The 23929-nt window shown below is 36.5% G+C and overlaps 1 protein-coding gene across 3 annotated transcripts in view; it reads right to left on the bottom strand.

Annotated features, from left to right (window-relative positions):
- CHM (CHM Rab escort protein) overlaps positions 1-23929 on the bottom strand; it is a 206495-nt gene that overhangs the window by 138723 nt on the left and 43843 nt on the right. For 2 of the 3 annotated variants that reach the window (XM_032387919.1, XM_032387917.1), the window contains exons 3-5: positions 13638-13710; positions 12237-12320; positions 10629-10753 (exon numbers count right to left, since the gene is read on the bottom strand). In XM_032387919.1, coding sequence (XP_032243810.1) covers positions 10629-10753; positions 12237-12320; positions 13638-13710 — 282 coding nt within the window. The remainder of the gene's footprint in view (positions 1-10628; positions 10754-12236; positions 12321-13637; positions 13711-23929) is intronic. The other variant, XM_032387918.1, reaches the window with a different exon arrangement.

Raw genomic sequence — 23929 nt, 5'->3', positions numbered from 1 at the left:
CTGGAAGCCCTAGCCACAGCAGACAATAAAAAGAAATAAAAGGCATTGAAATTGGTAAGAAAGAAGTAAAACTTCCACTATTTGCAGATGACATGATGGTATACAAATAAAATACTAAAGACTCCATCAAAATACTGATACTATACTAGAACTGATAAATGAATAAAGTTGCAGGATACAAAATCAATGTACAGAAATCTGCATTCCTTTACAGTAGTAAGGAAGCAAAATAATAACGATGAAGCATCAGAAAGTGAAATTAAGAAAACAATCCCACTTACAATTGTACCAAAAACAATAAAATATGCAGGAATAAACTTAATAAAGTGAAAGACCTATACTCTGAAAACTATAAAACACTGATGAAAGGAATTCAATAGGACACAAAGAAACAGAAAGACATTCCATGCTCATGGAATGAAAGAACAAATATTGTTAAAAATTCTGTTAAAATGTCTATGCTGCTCAGGGCAATGTATACTTTCAATGCCATCCCAATCAAAATACCAATGGCATTTTTCAAAGTGCTGGAACAAACAATCCTAAAATTTGTATGAAACCAGAAAAGACCCCAAATCGCCAAGGAAATGTTGAAAAAGAGAAACAAAGCTGGGGGCATCACATTGCTTGATTTCAAGCTATATTACAAAGCTGTGATCACCAAGACAGCATAGTACTGGCACAAAAACAGACACATTGATCAATGGAACAGAATTCAAATCAAAGCCACATTGATATACCACTTTACACCAGTTAGAATGGCAAAAATTGACAAGGCAAGAAACAACAAATGTTGGAGAAGTTGTAGAGAAAGGGGAACCCTCTTACACTGTTGGTGGGAATGCAAGTTGGTACAGCCACTTTGGAAAACAGTGTGGAGACGCCTCAAAAAGTTAAAAATAGAGCTACCCTATGACCCAGCAATTGTACTACTCGACATTTATCCCAAAGACACAGATGTAGCGAAAAGAAGGGCCACATGCACTCCAATGTTCACAGCAGCAATGTCCACAATAGCCAAACTGTGGAAGGAGCCAAGATGCCCTTCAACAGATGAATGGATAAAGAAGATGTGGTCCATATATACAATGGAATATTACTCAGCCATCAGAAAGGATGAATACCCACCATTTGCACTGACATGGATGGAACTGGAGGAGATTATGCTAAGTGAAATAAGTCAAGCAGAGAAAGTCAATTATCATATGGTTTCACTTATTTGTGGGACATAAGGAACAGCATGGAGGACATTAGGAGAAGAAGGGAAAAATGAAGGGGGGAAATCAGAGGGGGAGACGAACCATGAGACTATGGACTCCCAGAAACAAATTGAGGGTTTTAGAGGGGAGGAGGGTACAGGGATGGGTTAGGCTGGTGATGGGTATTAAGGAGGGTACGTGTTTCATGGAGCACTGGGTGTTATACGCAAACAATGAATCATGGAACACTACATCAAGAACTAATGATGTACTGTATGCTGACTAACATAATAAAAAATAAATTCTATATTACCCAAATCAATCTACAGATTTAATGCAATCCCTGTCTAAAGAGAAACAGCATTTTTCACAGAACTAGAACAAACAATCCTAAAATTTGTATGGAACCACAAAGAAAGCCCAAATAGCCAAAGCAATCTTGAAAAAGAAAAATAAAACTAGTAGTATCACAATCCCAGACTTCAAGTTATATTACAATGCTGTAGTATTCAAAAACAGTATGGTATCAGCACAAAAATAGACACTTAGATCAAAAGAACAGAATAGAAAATCCAGAAATAAACAATTACATGATCGATTAATCTTTGACAAAGGAGGAATGAATATCCAACGGAAAAAAGACCGTCTCTTCAACAAATGGTGCTGGGAAAACTTGATAGCAAGATGAAAAAAAATGAAACTGGATCACTTTTTTCACCATACATGAAAATAAATTCAAAATGTAATAAAGACCTAATGCGAATCTTGAAACCATAAAAATCTAGAAGAGAGCACAGAAAGTAATTTCCCTGATAATGGCTACAGCAACATTTTTCTAGATATGTCTCCTGAGGCATGGGAAACAAAAGCAAAAATAGACTATTGGACTACAGCAAAATAAAAACCTTCTACACAGCGAGTAAACAATCAATGAGACTAAAAGACAACCTACAGAGTAGGAGAAGATATTTGCAAATGACATATCCAATAAACAGTCAGTATCCAAAATATACAAAGAACTTAGAAAACTCAACACCTCCCCCCAAAAAATAATCCAATTAAAAATGGGTAGAAGACATGAAGAGACATTTCTCCAAAGAAGTCATACAGATGGCTAACAGACACATGAAAAGATGCTCATCATCAGTCATCATCAGGGAAATGCAAATCAAAACTACGATATACCACCTCACACCTGTCAGAATGACTAAAATCAAAAACACAAGAAGCAACAAGTGTTGGTGAGAATGTGCAGAAAAAGGAACACTCTTGCCTTGTTGGTGGGAATGCAACTGGTGTGCCCACTGTGGATACCAGTATGGAGACTCCTCAAAATGTTAAAAATAGAATTACCCTACAATCCAAGAATGGCCCTACTGTGTATTTACCCAAAAATACAAAAACACTAATTCAAAAGGATACAGGCACCCCTATGTTTATAGGAGCATTATTTACAATAGCGAAATTATGGAAGCAGCCCAAGTGTCCACTGGCTGATGAATGGATAAACAAGATGTAGTATAGATATACAATGGAATATTATTCGGCCTTAAAAAAAGAATGAAATCTTGCCATCTGCAACAACATGGATGGAGATAGAGAGTAAAATGCTAAGCAAAATAAGTCAGTCAGAGAAAGACAAATACCATATGATTTCACTCATGTGGAATTTAAGAAACAAAATAATGAGCAAGTGAAAAGAAAAAAGAAAGACAAACCAATAAAGAGTGTCTTAACTATAGAGAACAAACTGATGGATACCAGATGGGAGGTGGATAGGAGGATGGGTCAAATAGGTGATGGGGATTAAAGAGAACACTTATCATGATAGCGTTGTAATGTATAGAATTGTTGAATCACTATATTGTACACCTGAAGCCAATATTACACTGTATGTCAACTGGAAATTTTTTTAAGTTTTTATTTAAATTCCAGTTAGTTAACATACAGTGTAATACTAGTTTCAGGTGTACAATATAGCACTTCAACACTTCCATACACCACCTGGTGCTCACCACAAATGCACTCCTTAATCCCCATCACCTATTTAACCAATCCCCCCCCACCACCTACCTTCCCTCTGGGAACCATCTGTTTGTTTTCTATAGTTAAGTAACTGGAATTTAAACAAAAACTTTTTTAAAAGTGTTCATTAACAAATTCTTCAATGATCAACCTACTGACCTACCTACCTCCTCACCTTCCCACCTCCCATCTACCTATCCTTGTACTTGCTTAAACCACTTTTAGTTGGGCACTATGTCACTTGTAGCCTAAATCAAACTTATTTGTACACAGTGATAAAAAATAGCTTCCTCTAAATTGTAATGATTACATTTTTAAAATTTGTTCCTTTTTCTTACTGATATTACTCCATTTTTGTCCAGGAAGTTCAGGTTACTTTGTAATTTTTGAGTTAAAATATTAGAATCCAAAATTAAAAAGTAGAATTTTGGATTACTATTAAAGTGATATCTTTATTTTATTAATCGACTAGAGAGTTGGTTCATTTGCAAATCTAAGAGGGAAGTTTTCATCCTGCTTTAATATTCTCATGCCAGAAAAGGGAAAACAATGTTCAATATTTGCAAAAACAAAAAACAAAAACACCGGGGCAGAAAAATACAAGTTATTGCCAATACTTCAGAAAGATAAAATCTCTTCTTGCTAAAGGAACTACATGGCATTATGCAAGTAACAGGCAACAATCTTTTACCTAAGAATTTTCTGGATTTGTGTGACTAAAGTGGGAATTAGTGTATTGTACCTTTTCATCGTCTACTGAATAAAATAAGAAATAGTAGCTGTTTTTATTCCCTCATATAAACTACAAAAGCATCCTGTGGTGTATAAACTACAGTCACCACAACTAAAGGATATAGGATTGATTCATCCCTTACCTTCCTAACTCTGGGAGTTAGGCACTTTTCATTCCTCATTATAGATATGACTACTTTACAATACTAAATAGTATTCTAGTAAATTAAGGAAGTAAATGCACCTCATTAGGTGCTAGTCTGTACAAAAGAAATACTTTATTCACCTGATGGAATGGTTCTCTTGATGTGTGTGAAATACAACATGAAAAAAAATGGAAACACCACCAGCTTTTGAGTTAGACAGACACAGGTTCAAATCTTGACTCTGCTATCTCTAGCTCTCCCTGAGCTCCAGTTTATTCAGCAGCAATATACACCAATAGCTCATGCACATGGCTATAGTACAAACTGAATGCAATTAAATAAACTGTGTAAAGCACCAGGTTATAGAAGCTGTCACACAGACATATATGTACTGTGGGGAGCCTGCTTCTCCCTCTGCCTGTCGCTCCCCCTGCTTGTGCTCTCTCTCTCCCTCCCTCCCTCCCTCTCTCTGACATATAAATAAAATCTTAAAAACAAAACAATCTATGTATAGAAGTATTTTTGGCTCAAACTGGAAATTTTCCTACTTATTTCAAGCAGCATTCAGGATCAAAGCTCTGATATAACAAAACAATCTGGATTGTTCCTGATGGGAGTTTATGATATGTGGACTTATGCTATGATAGTAGACATATCACCATTTCTATTTTAGTATTTAGACCAATTTTGGAATAACCAAAAGTACTAAATTTAATGTTCAAAAGATCAATAAAGCCTTTAGGTTGAATACTTCAGAATTACTTTTGAAAACAAGTAAAGTCAACAACAATAAAAAAAATAATACACTATCCTATATGTTTATATTAGAGTATGGTGTTACCGACTTTCCAAGTACTTTGAGGTATTTTCCAAGCAATGGTGATGAGTCTGCACTGATTTATTTGCATCGTTGCCCTGGCCTCCTTGTAATCAAAAATTAAAAACCAAGAGGCTGCTGGTTATGGCTACAATATTGTTTATGGCCAAAAGATACGTATTTTATTCTCCCTTGATGAAATAATAAGTAGCATATGTGAGAATCTAATTGTAGATTTTGGCCTAATAAACATCAACTCTATAAATAAGCTAACACATCTGGTCTAAAAGGAGAAAACAAGTCATATGTCAGTATTCATATTATTATAAAGCTGTCTTTACCTGATATTTTGGGTTTACCAAAATATTAAAACCAGTATTCTATATATGTAGTGTATCAAGGACTAAAGTTTGACTTCTATTTGTTTGATACAACTAGCTACAATAAACATGAATGACCATTAAAGTGACCATCACTTTTGGTAATGACCATTACTTTTGGTAATCTGTCATTTGATCAGATTGTGGATTTGATAGGCACATGCTAAAAGAGTAGTGTACAAAAACATGATAATTAGCAAGGGAGAGACCCTAAATGATTGGCCTTCATTAGGGTATAATTACAGAGTCATCAGAAAGTGGTAACAACTTTCTTTCTGGAAAAAAAAAAAAAAATGCTCATTAAGTGAGGCTAAGGTTAAGTAGAAAACAATTAACTCATGGTGTGTGGCTATGGACAGAAAACACATGACTCTCAATAGGAAACAGACGCTTTAAAAAAAGCAAACGAAGAGGAATACATAAAACTGTTCCTCTTTGTATAAGACATTACTGTCTATGTAAAAATCCCAAGGAACCTATAAAAAAAATCCCCAGAATAAGTGAGTTCAGCAAGATGCCAGGATACAACTCAATGCATAAAAAACAACTGCATTTCTAGATACCCATAATGAACATATGAAAGCCAACATTAAAAAGACAATGCCACTTATAAGTGCCCCAAAGAGAAGTAACAACTTAGGTATACAATTAACAAAACATGCACAGGATTGGGATGCTGAAAATTCACAATTCTGTAGAAAGAAATCGAAGTCAACCTACATAAATGGAGAGTCATACATTGGGAGTGAATTGGAAGACTCAAAATAATAAAGGTATCAATTCCCCCCAACTTGATTTATAGCATTAATGCAATTCCTAAATTCTAGCAACATTTTCTCGACATAGAAAAGCTTATTAGAATATTTATATGAAAAGGCACAAACTCTGGAATAAATAAAACAATTTTGACAAAAAAGAATCAATTTGGAGGAATTATTCTACCTGATTTTAAGTCCTAATATATAGCTGCAGTAATAAAGACAGTGTGGTATTGGTGTGGGAAAAGACATACACATCAATGGAACAGAATATAAAATCCACAAATAGACCCATCGAAGTACAGCCAACTGATTTTTGACAAATATGCAAATTAATTCAGTGGAGAAAAAACAGTCTTTATAACAAACTGTGCCAAACCAATCGGATAACCTTATGTTAAAAAAATTAACACTGACCTAAACCTCACACCTTATACAAAAATTACAGTAGATCATGGGATTAAACATAAAACATACTATAATTTTTTTTGAAAAATAGGAGAAAATATTCTGGATCTATACCCAAGAAAAAAGTGATAAATTGGACCTCATCAAAATTTAAAACATTTCACCTGCAAAATATCCTGCTTAAAGAGGATGCCAGACAAGCCACAGACTTGGGGGAAATATTTGCAAACTACATACTTAACAAAGGACACATATATAAAACATATAAAGAACTCTCAAAAATCCACAGGAAAAAGCCAATCCAATTAAAAAATGAGCAAAAGATATGAACAGATTTTCAACAAAAAGGATGTAAGAATGGCAAACAAACACATGAAAAGATGTTCAAAATCAGCCATAAGAGAAATGCAAATTATAACTCCAATGAGATATCACTACACAACTATCAGAATGGCTAAAAGAGTGAAAACATCAAATGTTGGGGAGCATGTGGGGAAACTGAATCATGAAATTCTGATGGAAATGTAAAATGGTACAGCCCCCCTGGAAAACAGTTTTTCAGTTTAAAACTAAACATGTAATTACCATATGACCCATCAATTATACACTTGAGCATTTATCCCAGACAAATGAAAACTTATATTCACAGAGAATTCTATAATAAATATTCATAGCAGCTTTATTTGTAACAGACAAAAGTGAAAAAAGCCCAGATGTTCTTCAACAGGTGAATAAGTGAACTTTGGTATGTCCATAGCATGGAATACTATTCAGCAATAACAAGGAACCAACTACTAATGCATGCAACCACCTGGATGAATCTGCAGGTTAACTACAATGAGTGAAAAGAGTCAATGGCAAAAGGTTACATACTATACAGTTCTATTTACATAACATTCTCAAAATGACAAAATAATGGAGCTGGAAGAGAGATTAGTGGTTACCAAGAGTTAGAAATTGGGGGAAATGGTAGGAAGGAGATGAGCTATGGTTATAAAATGGAAACAGGAAAGATCCTTGGGCTGATGTAACTGCTCACTTCTGTAAGTTGACTGTGGTGATGGATACATGACCTGACATATATGTTAAAATTATACAAAACTAAACACATACTCATGCCCTACCTCCACAAAATGTAACATTAACATCATTGATAATGCATATATAAAAAAGCAACAACAACAAGCCAAGAATCTGTACCATTTTTTCATTATTTACAAAAGGGAAATCAAAAAGATTTTTTGATGTAGCCAACAAGAATGTCAAGGATCTATTACACGGTGATACTCTCTTACTCACATCAATAAAAGAAAATAAAAACCATATGGTTCAATATCTGCAAATCAATGTGATACATCATATCAATATCAGAAAGAGTAAATAGATGCAGAAAAAGCACTTGACAAAGTACAACATCCATTCATGATAAAAACTCTCAACAAAGTAGAGATAGAGGGAACATACCTCAACAAAATAAAGGCCATATATGAAAAACCCACACCTAATATCATCCTCAATGGAGAAAAAGTGAAAGCTTTTCCTCTATAGTCAGGAACAAGACAGGGATGTCCACTCTCACCACTGTTGTTCAACACAGTACTAGAAGTCCCAGCATCAGCAATCAGACAACACAAAGAAATAAAAGGCATCCAAATCAGCAAAGAGGAAGTCAAACTTTCACTATTTGCAGATGGCATGATTCTCTATACAGAAAACACGAAAGACTGCACTAAAAAATTGCTAGAACTGATATACAAATTCAGTAAAGTCGCAGTATACAAAAATCAACGTACAGAAATCTGTTGCATTTCTGTACAACAATGACACGGCAGAAAGAGCTATCAAGGAATCAATCCCATTTACAAATGCTCCAAAAACAATAAGATAACTAGGAATAAACCTAACCGAAGAGGCAAAAGATCCGAACTCTGAAAACTATAAAACACTGATGAAAGAAAATGAAGATGACACAAAGAAATGGAAAAACATTCCATGCTCATGGACTGGAAGAACAAATGTTGTTAAAATGTCTATATTACCCAAAGCAATCTACACAGTTCATGCAATCCTTATCAAAATAATAACAGCATTTTTCACAGAATGAGAACAAACAATCCTAAAATTTGTATGGAACACAAAAGACCCCAAATAGCAAAAAACAATCTTGAAAAAGAAAAGCAACACTGGAGGCATCACAATTCCAGACCTCAAGTTATATTACAAAGTTGTAGTGATCAAGACAGTATAATACTGGCACAAAAATAGACACATAATTCAATAGAACAGAATAGAAAACTGAGAAATGGACCCACAACTATATGGTCAATTAATCCTCGACAAAGCAGTAAAGAACAGCCAATGGAAAAAAGTCTCTTCAACAAATGGTGTTGGGAAAACTGGACAGCAATATTCAAAAGAATGAAACTGGACCACTTTATTATACCATACATAAAAATAAACTCAAAATGGACTAAAGACCTAAATGTGAGACCTAAACTATAAAAATCCTAGAAGAGACCACAGGCATTAACTTCTCTGACATCTGCCATAGCAACTTTTTTCTAGATAGGTCCCCTGAGGCAAGGCAACAAAAGAAAAAATAAACTATTGAGGCTACATCAAAATAAAAAGCTTCTGCACAGTGAAGGAAGCAATCAACAAAACTTAAAAAGGCAACCAGAATGGGAGAAGATATTTGCAAATGATATATATGATAAAGGGTTAGTAACCCAAGCATATAAAGAAGTTGTAAAACTCAACACCCCCCCCCAAAAAAATAATCCAATTAAAAACTGGGTAGAAGACATGAATAGACATTTCTCCAAAGAAGATAGCCACATGGCCAACAGACACATGAGAAGATGCTCATTATCACTTATCATCAGGGAAATGCAAATCAAAACTACAATGAGATTATCACCTCACATTTGTCAAAATGGCTAAAATCAACAACACAAGAAACAACAGGTGTTAGTGAGGATGTGGAGAAAAAGGAACCCTGTTGCAGTGTTGATGAGAATGCAAACTGGTGCAGCCACTGTGGAAAACAGTATGGCAGTTCCTCTAAAAATTAAAAATAGAACTCCCCTAGGATCCAGCAATCCCACTACAGGTCGTTTACCCAAAGAATACAAAAACAGTAATTAAAAGACCATGCACCCCTATGCTTATAGTAGCATTATTTACAACAGTCAATATATGGAAGCAGCCCATGTGTCCATCAATTGATGAATGGCTAAAGAAGATGTGGTATATATACACAAGGAATATTATTCAGCCATAAAAAAGAATGAAATCTTGCCATTTTCAATGACATGGATGGAGCTAAAGAGTAAAATGCTTAGCAAATTAAGTCAGTGAGAAAAAGACAAATACCATATGATTTCATTCATGTGGAATTTAAGAAACAAATGAGCAAAGGGAAAAAATAGAGAAGCAAACCAAGAAACAAACTGTTACCACAGGAGAGGTGGGCGGGGGAATGGGTAGAATAGGTCATAGGGATTAAGGAGTGCACCTGTGATGAGCACCTGGTGACCTATGTATGGAATTGTTCAATCACTATAATGTATACCCAAAACTAATATAATAGTGTATGTTAACTGGAAAACAAAAACTTAAAAAAAATGAATTTTCTCACTTAGAGACACTTAAAATATTACTTCCCAATATTCTCTCCTGATTTCAAAAATATGTCCCCAAATATTATGACCAATTGTTTTTATTTCAAACTTATAATTTTCCATTTTGCTACACTGAATATTATCTAAGAAGAGTTAAAAGAACACTGGAGCAGAATTAAATAATCCTGAGTTTTGATCTTGGGCTCCACCACTATCTAGGCTACATGTGGTTTGGACATTTTTCAAGCCATTTTTCCCTTCAACAAATTAATCTCTATATAATGAGGATTCTATAAAAACTGCAACTAGTACTACCTCCTCTATCCTAGTACAGGATGGTTGTAAGAATCAAGTCATTAATGTGGCATGTTATTATCACCATTATCATCTAAGCAGAAAAAACTGAAAGTTATATTTTAAAAAAGGCAAACCATCTTATCAATTGACGTTTAGCAACCAATGTTATATGTTGGCTTCTTTTGAATAGATGTGAATAAGAAGTCATTAACTCGGTTTATCCTAAATAAATACTTTTCATACCTGGCATAACAAAACACTTCCACATGTTGAATGGTTTTGTCCTTCCTGCTAAGAGCAATGGCTTCTTCATTTTCAAGAATCTGCTCTTGCCATGCTGGGCTTTCATTCACAACATCATTATTTTCCTAAACAAAATACAGATGAGAAACGTTAATTAAATTGCGCAATCTGAACCTCTACTTTTTTGTGAAAATGTATACCTTTCTCAATTAATACTTTGCCTCTGATCCCATCAAAATTCTGAAGTGACTCTAGCACAGTGTGCCATCTTCAAAGAGAAGAAAATTGTATAAAAACCGATCCTATCAAATGTTACCTCTGGTTCACAGTTTTCTATCAGGATATCTGACATTCTGATGCAGTCATTGGATGTGCCTGTTTTGACATTACTTAAGAACTAGGATAACTAACCCTCTATCTGCTGAAAATCAAGTGTGTCTGGTATACATATTACTTGTTATTAAAAAAGTTTTTGCATTTTGTTGTCCAAAAGCAGGCCCACGATTACTTCATTCTACTTACCTTTAGGTCATTGAAGGTTAGTCACTAGCCATGTCAAATTCTGATTTTATGTAAAAGTATTTTTGAAAAGTATTCAGCCTACTATAACTAAGGACTGTATAATAATCAACCTCTAAATATTTTATATTCAGAAAGACAATAAAAACAATAATGTATGATAATGTATGTAAACTTATAAGGGTTGAAAGTGGCCCTTCAAAATTTTTAATAATTCCTAATTATATTTTATGGAAATAAGTTATATGCATAGCAATATCTGAATACAGGGGATTTTTGGAAATGTCAAGATATGCTTTTTCCAAATGTCAAGGATCAATTTTTAATTAGTTTAAAATTTTAAACTAGTTGGTACATATTTCTCAGAGAAAAAAATTTTTGAATATATATTCTCAAAGAACTAGTAGGGAAATATAACTACAATATTCTTCGTTTTAAGTAAATTCACCTCAAGAAATTTCTAAACTTGCAGATTTCATAAAATAGGACAATAATTATTTTCAAAGGCTTTTTTTCTCAGGGCCCCTGGGTGGCCCAGTCAGTTAAGCATTGAACTCTTGGTTTTGGCTCAGGTCATTATCTCAGGGTCCTGGGATGAAGCTCCAGGTCAGGCTCTGTGCTCAGCAGGGAGTCTGCTTCCCTCCTCTCTCTCCCTCTGCCCCTCCCTCAGCTCATACACTCTCTCTCTTTTAATTAAATCTTTAAAAAGGCCTTTTTCAGGGCACCTGGGTGGCTCAGATGGTTAAGCGTCTGCCTTTGGCTCAGGTCATGATCCCAGGGTTCTGGGATCGAGCCCCACATCAGGCTCCCAGCTCAGCGGGAAGCCTGCTTCTCCCGCTCCCTCTGCCTGCTGCTTCCCCTGCTTGTACCTGTCTCTCTCTCTCTGTCAAAAATGGGTAGAATCTTTAAAAATAAACAAATAAATAAAAAGGCCTTTTTCTCCTGAATTTAACATTTTAAACTGAAGAAAAGTAGGGCAGACATTGTTATTATTAAGTGTAATTATTAGATAGTGTTAAACATCCCAACATAGGTAGAAAAGGAGGTGAAATACAGGAACTCTGAATGTGTAGACATGGGGTTACCAACCTGAAGAAAAGACTGTGGATCAGCACACAAAGAGTGAAGGGCGAAAGGATATGGTAGAAAGAGGATGCTGGAGTAGAAGCAGCACTAAAATAAAAGAAACATCTACAAAAATATTTTTATTTTAATAAATCTAACCTAGTATCAAAATTTATTTTATAAAATTATCCTCACTCACCAGAATTTTCCATTCAGACAAATGAGGTATTTTTGTTGTCTTTTTGTGAGCATCTAGACTAAATTTTCTCATGGAAGTACTAAATATGCTAAATATACAAAATAAGATAACCCTTACACATACTTCCTAAGAATAATGATCAACACAAATATACGAATATTTAAGGCACATACATAAAATAGTTAAATGTCTACTAGTAACATTCACTTTCTTGCAATATTATTTTCCAAATATTACTTGTTTCTCCACACTCTCATTTCATGCAACAGTATTATTCAAACTGAATCTTCACTGCATCTTCAACATCAATGTCTTTGTCATCCTTAGAAGCACTTTTTTAAGTGCATAAATTAATCAGTACAACTACAATGCTTATTGTGGTGTTTGGCACACAGTAAGTGCTTAATAAGTCTTAGCTATATTATTTTTAGCTAACTGAATACAATTTTATAGAATATATCATACTCCTTTCCCAACTGTCTAAACGCTTTTGAGATATAGCAGTTTCTGATTCCACGTATGATGCTCTCAGTAGGAAGTTCATTTCAAGCCACATATACCATTCACATAAAATTAGGACAGTTTTTTTTATCTGTCATAAAAATGAGTAAAATCCAGGACATAACCAACTCTCCATATTACTATGTTGTACATGTCCTCTAAAAAACTTCTTTACAATGATATCCAATATTTGTAGTAGTGAGATTCTAACTTAGAAAAAAACTTACTAAATTTATATTAAATTTTTCCTTGTTTTTTGTTTTTACTAATTCTGTCAGATGACTTTTAAACTACCAATGACTCAGACCATTTCAAATTAATGTACTCCCCCATCCCGAATAGCTGGGTTTTTTTTCCTCAAAATATACTACTGAAAGAGCAACTAGTAATATGTGAGATTTTATGAGGACTGAAATTTTTTTTCTGAAAGACTACTTTGGAGAAAAAAATCTTGCCTTGTATTTGGGAATGTAATGAGAAAATGGTATCAAGTATATATGATGTACTCTTCAGCCAACATGTCTACGTATATTTAAAAAGCGATATCTATATTTTGAAAGCATCAGAAGAACATTAACTTAAAAAATGACTGCATAATTTTTGTTAAATAAATAAAAATGAGGAATCAATTCTATATTACAGAAGCTTAGGGTTTTCTTTAACGTAGGGTTATTATGTGATACAAAATACAACCTAGTAGATTAAAGATCAACTAAGAAGTTTACCTGGTATTCCTTTAGCCAGGACAGTATTCCTGAAAAGCTAAAACTGGCCCAGTTTCCACCATAGTAGCTTCTTCTGTAACAATAAAAAATAAGAGTAAAGAAAAGGGAAAAAAATTAAGTCACTGATCTCCATCAACAAACCACCCTGGACCCTTCAAATCATCTCAATATTGCTACCTCAGAGTTCAAAACAACTGGGATACTGGAAATACTAGGCTGAAATAAAAGTTGGCCTCTCAGATCCCAAAGGTAACTTTCCATTGTACAAGGAGTTAAAAAAATCTCTTTGGCCTCCTCAGAGCTTTCTCCACTGATCAAATGCCACTGATCATGTGATTGTGAACAACTTGATATGGGCATTGAGCAGGAAATATGAACAAAATTTGACTCCTGGTTAAAAAAAAAATGGCTGGAGAGAAAACCTTGGTAGAACTCAAGTAAAGCCAATGAAAAAACTGCTAAGTTTTCTATAAACATATTTAATTATTTATAGAAAATTATATGTATAGACTATATATATACCCATACAGACAATTAGATAGACACTGTCACCACCACCACCAAAGCCCCAAACCCGTAACCCATGCCAACATACACACCCACACACAAATGGCTACTCTATTCACTTAATTTTGATAAGTAAAGGAAGGACAATATTCCTGCTGATAACTAGGTGAACTATTATTCTTCATTGCATAGTCCTGTGAAGATTATCATTCTGTTTTAGAGAACCCAGAGGTCTCCTAATTAGGATCAGGTAAACCTTGTAGACATTGGACTTCTGATTAACTTCCTTAAGTAGGAGATGTGTGGCAAACCAGAATTCTCTAATTCTGTACTATATATCTGTACTGGGGCTTCCCATTTCTTACAAAACTCTTCACGTTTATTTATTCTTTGTATGATGAACCCCAAAGTATACTCAGTCACACCTACAACATCCATTCTGGTTCTGGGGTGGGACAGATTCTTGGTTTGTTTTTTGTTTTCATTTTTGCTTCTCTGTATTTTTCTCTAATGAAATAAAAATCTATAAAAGCTCTTTTTAAAATGAGATGAAAACTAAAACCTTTAATATAATATCCAAAATTGGGGGGGGGATAGATGGCAGAGGAGTAGGGGACCCCATTTCAACTGGTCCCCAGAACTGAGCTGGTATCTACCAAACCACTCTGAGCACCCACGAAACCGGCCTGAGATGTAAGAAGATCTGGACCTTTACAAACAGAGTATTGCAGGCGGTTGGTTTTGAGGTACGAAGCGGGGAGCCGTGATTCCACAGGCAGATATCAGAGGATAAACGGCAGAGGGAGGGTGCCTGGCCGTCGGTTTCCTACAACTCCGGTGAGCGACAGCCTCGCGCTCTGGGGATGGGGCACAGACTCGCAGACCGGTAGCGGCAGGGAAAGGACTTCAGGGCAGCACCTGGGGCGGAAACCCAGAGTGACGGAGTCACATGTGCGAACTGGGAGCGGCTGGCGGTTTTAGAAGCACAAAGGGCAGGGACGTGCCCCGACCTGGAGGCAGGACTGGGAGCGCTGCGGAGGGGCGAACAAACCAGGACGCTGCAGTTTATAGCAGCACGGACAGAAACGGAGACGATGTGGCCTGGAGAGCTCACTGAAGAACAGACTGCAATCTCTCTGCTCTGAGGCAGAGGGTTGGAAACGGTCTCTTCTGCTCTGACTCGCCGAAGAGACGCAGAAAGCCGCCAGGGAAAGCCTCCAGAGAACAAAAGCCCTAAAAACTGATTCCCGCTGAGCCCTTCCCACGCCACAGGGGGGCAGGGCAACTCCGCCCAAACAGGGTTGCCTGAGTAACAGTGCAGCAGGCCCCTCCCCCAGAAGACAGGCTGGGAAAACAAGAGGCCAGCAACCCTAAGGTCCCTAGAAAACAGGTGCATCTTCCTTGGGTTCTGGTCAATAATTTGGACTCTATACATTCCCTCAAGCTCCCATCAACAGAATGACTTGGAGGAGGAGCCCCCAAAAGAGAAAAGACTCAGAGATTATGACTTATGATGCAGATTTACAAATGGATGCAGATATAACCAAGATGTCGGAGATGGAATTCAGGCTAGCAATTGTGAAGACAATGGCTAGAATGGAGAAATCAATTAATGGCAACATTGAGACTCGAAGGGCAGAAATAAAAGCTGAACTGGCAGAACTTAAAAATGCTATCAATGAGATCCAATCCAATCTAGATACTCTAACAGCGGGTAACTGAGGCAGAAGAACGAATAAGCGACCTGGAAGACAATATAATAGATAAAAAGGGAAAAGAGGAGGCCAGGGAAAAACAACTCAGGATCCATGAAAATAGAATCAGAGAAATGAAGTGACACCATGAAATGTTCCAATGTCAGAATAATTGGAATCCCAGAGGGAGTGGAGAGAGAGAGGACTAGATGTATTTGAGCAAATCGTAGCTGAGAACTTTGCTAATCTGGGGAATGAAACAAACATTCACGTCCTAGAGGCAGAGAGGAATCCTCCTAAGATCAAGGAAAACGGGACAACACCCTGGCATGTAATAATAAAACTTGCAAATCTTAGAACCAAGGAAACCATCTTAAGGGCAGTTAGGGGGAAGAGATTCCTTATGTACAGAGGGAAGAACATCAGAATAACGTCAACCTATCCACAGAGACCTGGCAAGCCAGAAAGGCCTGGCAGGACATATTCAGGGTACTAAATGAGAAGAACATGCAGCCAAGAATACTTTATCCGGCAAGGCTGTCATTTAGAATGGATGGAGAGATGCAGAGCTTCCAAGACCAGCAGAAACTGAAAGAATATGTGATCACTAAGCCAGCCCTGCAAGAAATATTAAGGGGGTTCTATAAAAGAAGAAAGACCCCAAGAGTGATATACAACAGAAATTTACAGGGACAATCTATAAAAACAACGTCTTCACGAGCAACATGATGACAATTAATTCATATCTTTCAATAATCACTCTCAACGTGAATGGCCTAAATGCTCCCATAAAATGGCACAGGGGTGCAGACTGGATAAAAAGACAGGAACATATGCTGCCTACAAGAGACTCATTTTGAACCTAAAGATACATCCAGACTGAAAGTGAAGGGATGGAGATCCATCTTCCATGCCAGCGGACCTCAAAAGAAAGCTGGAGTAGCAAGTCTTATATAAGACAACTAAGAATTTAAACTAAAGTCTGTAGTAAGAGATGCAGAAGGACACTATATCATTCTTAAAGGGTCTATCCAACAAGAAGATCTAACAATTGTAAATATCTATGCCCCCAACATGGGAGCAGCTATCTACATAAGCCAACTGTTAACCAAAATAAAGAGTCATATTAATAACAATATGTTAATTGTAGGAGACCTCAATACTCCACTCTCAGCAATGGACAGATCATCTAAGCAGAAAATCAACAAGGAAACAAGAGGTTTGAATGACACACTGGACCAGATGGACCTCACAGATATATACAGAACGTTCCATCCTAAAATAACAGAATACTCATTCTTCTCGAGTGCACATGGAACTTTCTCCAGAATAGTCCACATACTGGGTCACAAATTAGGTCTCAACCGATACCGAAAGACTGAGATTATTCCCCGCATATTCTCAGACCACAATGCTCTAAAACTGGAACTCAATCACAAGAAAAAATTTGGCAGAAATTCAAACACTTGGAAGCTAAAGAGCACTCAGCTCAAGAATGTTTGGGTCAACCAGGAAATCAAAGAAGAACTTAAACAATTCATTGAAATCAATGAGAATGAAAACACATCGGTCCAAAACCTATGGGATACTGCAAAGGCGGTCCTAAGGGGGAAATACATAGCCATCCAAGCCTCACTCAAAAAAAAAATAGAAAAATCCCGAATTCACCAACTAACTCTACACCTTAAAGAACTAGAGAAAAAACAACAAACGATGCCTAAGCCATGCATTAGAAGAGAAATAATTAAGATTAGAGCAGAGATCAATGAATTAGAAACCAGAAACACAGTATATCAGATCAACAAAACTAGAAGTTGCTTCTTTGAAAGAATTAATAAGATCGATAAACCACTGGCCAGACTTATCCAAAAGAAAAGAGAAAGGACCCAAATTAATAAAATTTTGAATGAAGGGGAGAGATCACGACTAACACCAAGGAAATAGAAACAATTATTAGAAATTAATATCAACAACTATATGCCAATAAACTGAGCAATCTGGATGAAATGCATGACTTCTTGTAAACCTATAAGCTGCCAAGACTGAAACAGGAAGAAATTGACAACCTGAATAGGCCAATAACCAGTAACGAGATTGAAGCAGTGATCCAAAACCTCCCAAAAAACAAGAGTCCAGGGCCTGATGGATTCCCTGGCGAATTCTACCAAACATTCAAAGAAGAAATAATACCTACTCTACTGAAGCTGTTTTAAAAAATGGAAACAGAAGGAAAACTTCCAAACTCATTCTATGAGGCCAGCATTACCTTAATCCCCAAACCAGGCAAAGACCCCATCAAAAAGGACAATTTCAGACCGATATCCCTGATGAATATGGATTCCAAAATCCTCAACAAAATCCTAGCTAAAAGGATCCAACAATACATTAAAAGGATCATCCACCACGACCAAGTGGGATTGATCCCCGGGATGCAAGAGTGGTTCAACATTCTGAAATCAATCAATGTGAAAGAACACATTAATAAGAGGAGGGGAGAAGAAACATATGGTCCTCTCAATTGATGCAGAAAAAGCATTTGACAAAATACAACATCCTTTCCTGATGAAAACTCTTCAGAGTATAGGGATAGAGGGAACATTCCTCAAGTTCAAAAAATCCATCTATGAAAAACCCACAGCAAATATCGTCCTCAATGGAGAAAAGCTGAAAGCCTTTCCCTTAAGATCTGGAGCACGTCAAGGATGCCCACTCTCGCCACTATTGTTCAACATAGTACTAGAAGTTCTAGCAACAGCAATCAGAAAACAAAAAGAAATAAAAGGTATTCAGATTGGCAAAGAAGAAGTCAAAACTCTCTCTTTTCGCAGACGACATGATACTTTATGTGGAAACCCCAAAAGAATCCACCTCCAAATTACTAGAACTCATACAGTAATTCAGTAATGTGGCAGGATACAAAATCAATGCACAGAAATCAGTTGCTTTCTTATACACTAACAACGCAACTGTAGAAAGAGAAATTAGAGGAACGATTCCATTTACAATAGCACCAAAAACCATAAGATACCTTGGAATAAACCTAACCAAACAGGTAAAGGATCTATATTCTAGGAACTACAGAATACTCAGGAAAGAAATTGAAGAAGACACAAAAAGATGGTAAAACATTCCATGCTCATGGATCGGAAGAATAAACATTGTTAAAATGTCTATGCTACCTATAGCAATCTATACCTTCAATGCCATCCCGATCAAAATTCAAATGACATTTTTCAAAGTGCTGGAACAAACAATCCTAAAACTTGTATGGAATCAAAAAAGACCCCAAATCGCCAAGGAAATGTTGAAAATGAAAAACAAAGCTGGGGGCATCACGTTGCCCGATTTCAAGCTATATTACAAAGCTGTGATCACCAAGACAGCATGGTACCGGCAGAAAAACAGACATATAGACCAATGGAACAGAATAGAGAACCCAGATATGGATCCTCAACTCTACGGTCAAATAATCTTCGACAAAGCAGGAAAGAACATACAATGTAAAAAAGACAGTCTCTTCAATAAATGGTGCTGGGAAAATTGGACAGCCACATGCAGAAGAATGAAACTCAAGCATTCTCTAACACCATTCAAAAAGATAAACTCAAAAGGGATGAAAGACCTCAATGTGAGACAGGAATCCATCAAAATCCAAGAGGAAAACATAGGCAATCACCTCTCTGACATCGGCCACAGCAACTTCTTTGAAGATAACTCTCCAAAGGCTAGTGAAACCAAAGCAAAAATGAACTTTTGGGACTTCATCAAGATAAAAAGCTTCTGCACAGCAAAGGAAACAGTCAACAAAACAAGGAGGCAACCCACAGAATGGGAGAAGATATTTGCAAATGACACTACAGAGAAAGGGCTGGTTTCCAAGATTTATAAAGAACTTCTCAAACTTAACACCCAAAAAATAAATAATCAAGTCAAAATATGGGCAGAAGGCATGAGCAGACACTTCTCTGAAGAAGACATACAAATGGCTAACAGACACATGAAAAAATGTTCAACATCACTAGTCATCAGGGAAATACAAATCAAAACCGCACTGAGATACCATCTTACACCAGTTAGAATGGCAAAAATGGACAGGGAAAGAAACAACAAATGTTGGAGAGGTTGTGGAGAAAGAGGAACCCTCTTACACTGTTGGTGGGAATGCAAGTTGGTACAACCACTTTGGAAAACAGTGTGGAGGTTCCTCAAAATTTAAAAATAGAGCTACCCTATGACCCAGGAATTGCACTCCTGGGTATTTACCCCAAAGACACAGATGTAGTGAAAAGAAGGGCCATATGCACCCCAATGTTCATAGTAGCAGTGTCCGCAATAGCCAAACTGTGGAAAGAGCTGAGATGCCCTTCAACAGATGAATGGATAAAGAAGATGTGGTCCATATATACAATGGACTATTATTACTCAGCCATCAGAAAGGATGAATACCCAACTTTTACATCAACATGGATGGGACTGGAGGAGATTATGCTAAGTAAAATAAGTCAAGCAGAGAAAGTCAATTATCATATGGTTTCACTTATTTGTGGAACATAAGGAATAGCATGGAGGACATTAGGAGAAGGAAGGGAACAATGAAGGTGGGGGGAATCGGAGGGAGAGATGAACCATGAGAGACTATGGACTCTGAGAAAGAAACAGGGTTTTAGAGGGGAGGCGGGAGAGTGGATTGGTTAGGTCGGCGATGGGTATTAAGGAGGGCATGTCCTGCATGGAGCACTGGGTGTTATACTAAAACAATGGAACGTGGATCACATCAATACTAATGATGTATTGTATGGTGACTAATATAACATAATAAAATTTAAAAGAAAAAAAAGAACTGCAGTTAAAACTCAGTTCTCCTAAACCCTAATCTAGCCATTGGAACATAATCCCAAAAAACTCAGCTGGCTAGCATTATTTAGTCCATAGGATATTATAATGTAGCTATGGTTCAATGAAGCCAAATACTTAGATAACAAATACTTGTGGTAAACGTAGTGTAATATATAAATTGCCAAATCACTAAGTTGTGTACCTGAAACTAATTTAACGTTGTGTCAACTATACTTAAATAAAAAAAAAAAATGGCACCTCGACCTGATTACTAAGTTCACCTTTTCCAAAGTGTATCCCATTAATAGCATGGACTATTAATAGATATTCCAAGAAGAAAAAGGTACAATGACAAAATAAATTTGGAAAATGCTAGGTTTTTAAAAGTTAAAACACCAAATAATGGTTTATGACAGAGCTTCTCAGGACCATTATGAGCTGTATGACAAGACTATTAAACCTATTAATTAGGGCCTTTTTATTAAATCCTTAGTGTTCATGTCTGTTCTCACCAAGAGGAAAAAATTTAGTTGACCAATGAGCACTTTTTTTAAAAAAGCATTTGAAGGGACTGGGGTTATAGAAGACATATTTTGAGAAATGCTGCCTTAATTCATACTAAGGGGAAGGAGAACAATAGGATAATATATATTACAGAGCTTGCCATTTTCCATTCACTACCACTTAATGTTCACAAGAATCCCGGGAGATTGGTGCTAAAATTATCCCCATTTTACAATTAGGAAAAAAAAAAAAAATAGAAGTTGAGTATCTTGTTTATATAACTCACTCAGCTAGGAAATGGTCTGGCCCCAAAGTCTAGTCTTTCCACTATAAAGACTGCCTTCTATCAACTTTTTTCAAAGAAATGGAACAAATAATCCTAAAATTTGTATGGAACCAGAAAAGACCACGAATAGCCAGAGGAATGTTGAGAAAGAAAAACAAAGCTGGTGGCATCAGAATTCCGGACTTCAAGCTCTATTACAAAGCTGTAGTCATCAATACAGTATGGTACTGGCACAAAAACAGACACATAGATCAATGGAACAGAATAGAGAGCCCAGAAATGGACCCTCAACTCTATGGTCAACTAATCTTTGACAAAGCAGGAAAGAATGTCCAATGGAAAAAAGACAGTCTCTTCAACAAATGGGGTTGGGAAAATTGGACAGCCACATGCAGAAGAATGAAACTGGACCATTTCCTTACACCACACACAAAAACAGACTCCAAATGGTTGAAAGACCTAAATGTGAGACAGGAGTCCATCAAAATCCTAAAGGAGAACACAGGCAGCAACCTCTTCGACCTCAGCCACAACAACTTCTTCCTAGAAACATCGCCAAAGGCAAGGGAAGCAAGGGCAAAAATGAACTATTGGGACTTCATCAGGATAAAAAGCTTTTGCACAGCAAAAGAAACAGTCAACAAAACCAAAAGACAACCGACAGAATGGGAGAAGATATTTGCAAATGACATATCAGATAAAGGGCTAGTACCCAAAATCTATAAAGAACTTATCAAACTCAACACCCAAAGAACAAATGATCCAATCAAGAAATGGGCAGAAGACATGAACAGACATTTTTCCAAAGAAGACATCCAAATGGCCAACAGACACATGAAAAAGTGCTCAACATCACTCGGCATCAGGGAAATCCAAATCAAAACCTCAATGAGATACCACCTCACACCAGTCAGAATGGCTAAAATTAACAAGTCAGGAAATGACAGATGTTGGCGGGGATGTGGAGAAAGGGGAACCCTCCTACACTCTTGGTGGGAATGCAAGCTGGTGCAGCCACTCCAGAAAACAGTATGGAGGTTCCTCAAAAAGTTGAAAGTAGAGCTATCATATGCCCCAGCAATTTGAACTACTGGGTATTTACTCCAAAGATACAAATGTAGGGATCCGAAGGGGTACGTGCAATGTCCACAATAGCCAAACTATGGAAAGAGCCAAGATGTCCATCGACAGATGAATGGATAAAGAAGATGTGGGGTATATATATACAATGGAATATTATGCAGCCATCAAAAACAATGAAATCTTGCCATTTGCAATGAAGTGGATGGAACTGGAGGATATTATGCTGAGTGAAATAAGCCAATCAGAGAAAGACATGTATCATATGACCTCAATGATATGAGGAATTCTTAATCTCAGGAAACAAACAGAGGGTTGCTGGAGTGGTGGGGGGTGGGAGGGATGGGGTGGCTGGGTGATAGACACTGGGGAGGGTATGTGCTATGGTGAGCGCTGTGAATTGTGTAAGACTGTTGAATCACAGACCTGTACCTCTGAAACAAATAATACATTATATGTTTAAAAAAAAAAAAAGAAGAAGATAGCAGGAAGGGAAGAATGAAGAGGGGGAAATCGGAGGGGGAGACGAACCATGAGAGTGTGTGGACTCTGAGAAACAAACTGAGGGTTCTAGAGGGGAGGGGGGTGGGGGGATGGGTTAGCCTGGTGATGGGTATTAAAGAGGGCACGTACTGCATGGAACACTGGGTGTTATATGCAAACAATGAATCATGGAACACTACACCAAAAACTAATGATGTAATGTATGGTGATTAACATAACATAATAATAAAAAAAAAAAATCCCAGAAAAAAAAAAAAAACCTCTAGAAATGTCTCACTGGCCCTACTATAGTTTAATGAGTAGCTTCTTTTATATAATAAATCTCATGAAAGTGTAGAGTATTAAAAAAAAAAAGACTGTCTTCCATAATCTACAAGATTGTAATATTTAAAATTATAAACATAAGCATATAATACAAATCCCAGAATCTAACTTACTATAAGTAAAGGCAATGGAATCTGTTTACAGACATTAGACAGAATGAAGTCTAATTTTTGTTTTCCTTCTCCAGTTCATCTGGATAATGAAAATGGGAAAATAATTTCATGACTACATCTACTTTAATGCCAGAGCTGAAGGGACTACTCCTTTCCAGGACCTAAAATACAAACAATTTTATTGCATTTCTCAACTTTAATGTGTGCAAATATCTTTCTGTATATGATAAAAGTAGGAAAATAACAGTGTGGTATGTCTACTACTACTGATTTGCTAGCTATGAAAGAGTACAAATATACCATGCACATTAAGAGAATTTATTCCACTTAAATTTGATTGGAATATTATAAAGAATCATGACATGTTTCTACCTTCCTGGTTGACAAATAACAGAACAGACTAGGGAATATACTGGATTTACTCCCTACACAAATTTTCCTTTA

Source organism: Phoca vitulina, unplaced genomic scaffold (assembly GCF_004348235.1).
Source record: "Phoca vitulina isolate PV1807 unplaced genomic scaffold, GSC_HSeal_1.0 scaffold51, whole genome shotgun sequence".
Taxonomy (NCBI): domain Eukaryota; kingdom Metazoa; phylum Chordata; class Mammalia; order Carnivora; family Phocidae; genus Phoca; species Phoca vitulina.
Note: the sequence above shows the minus strand (reverse complement) of the source record. Positions and strands in the feature narration are given on the sequence as shown.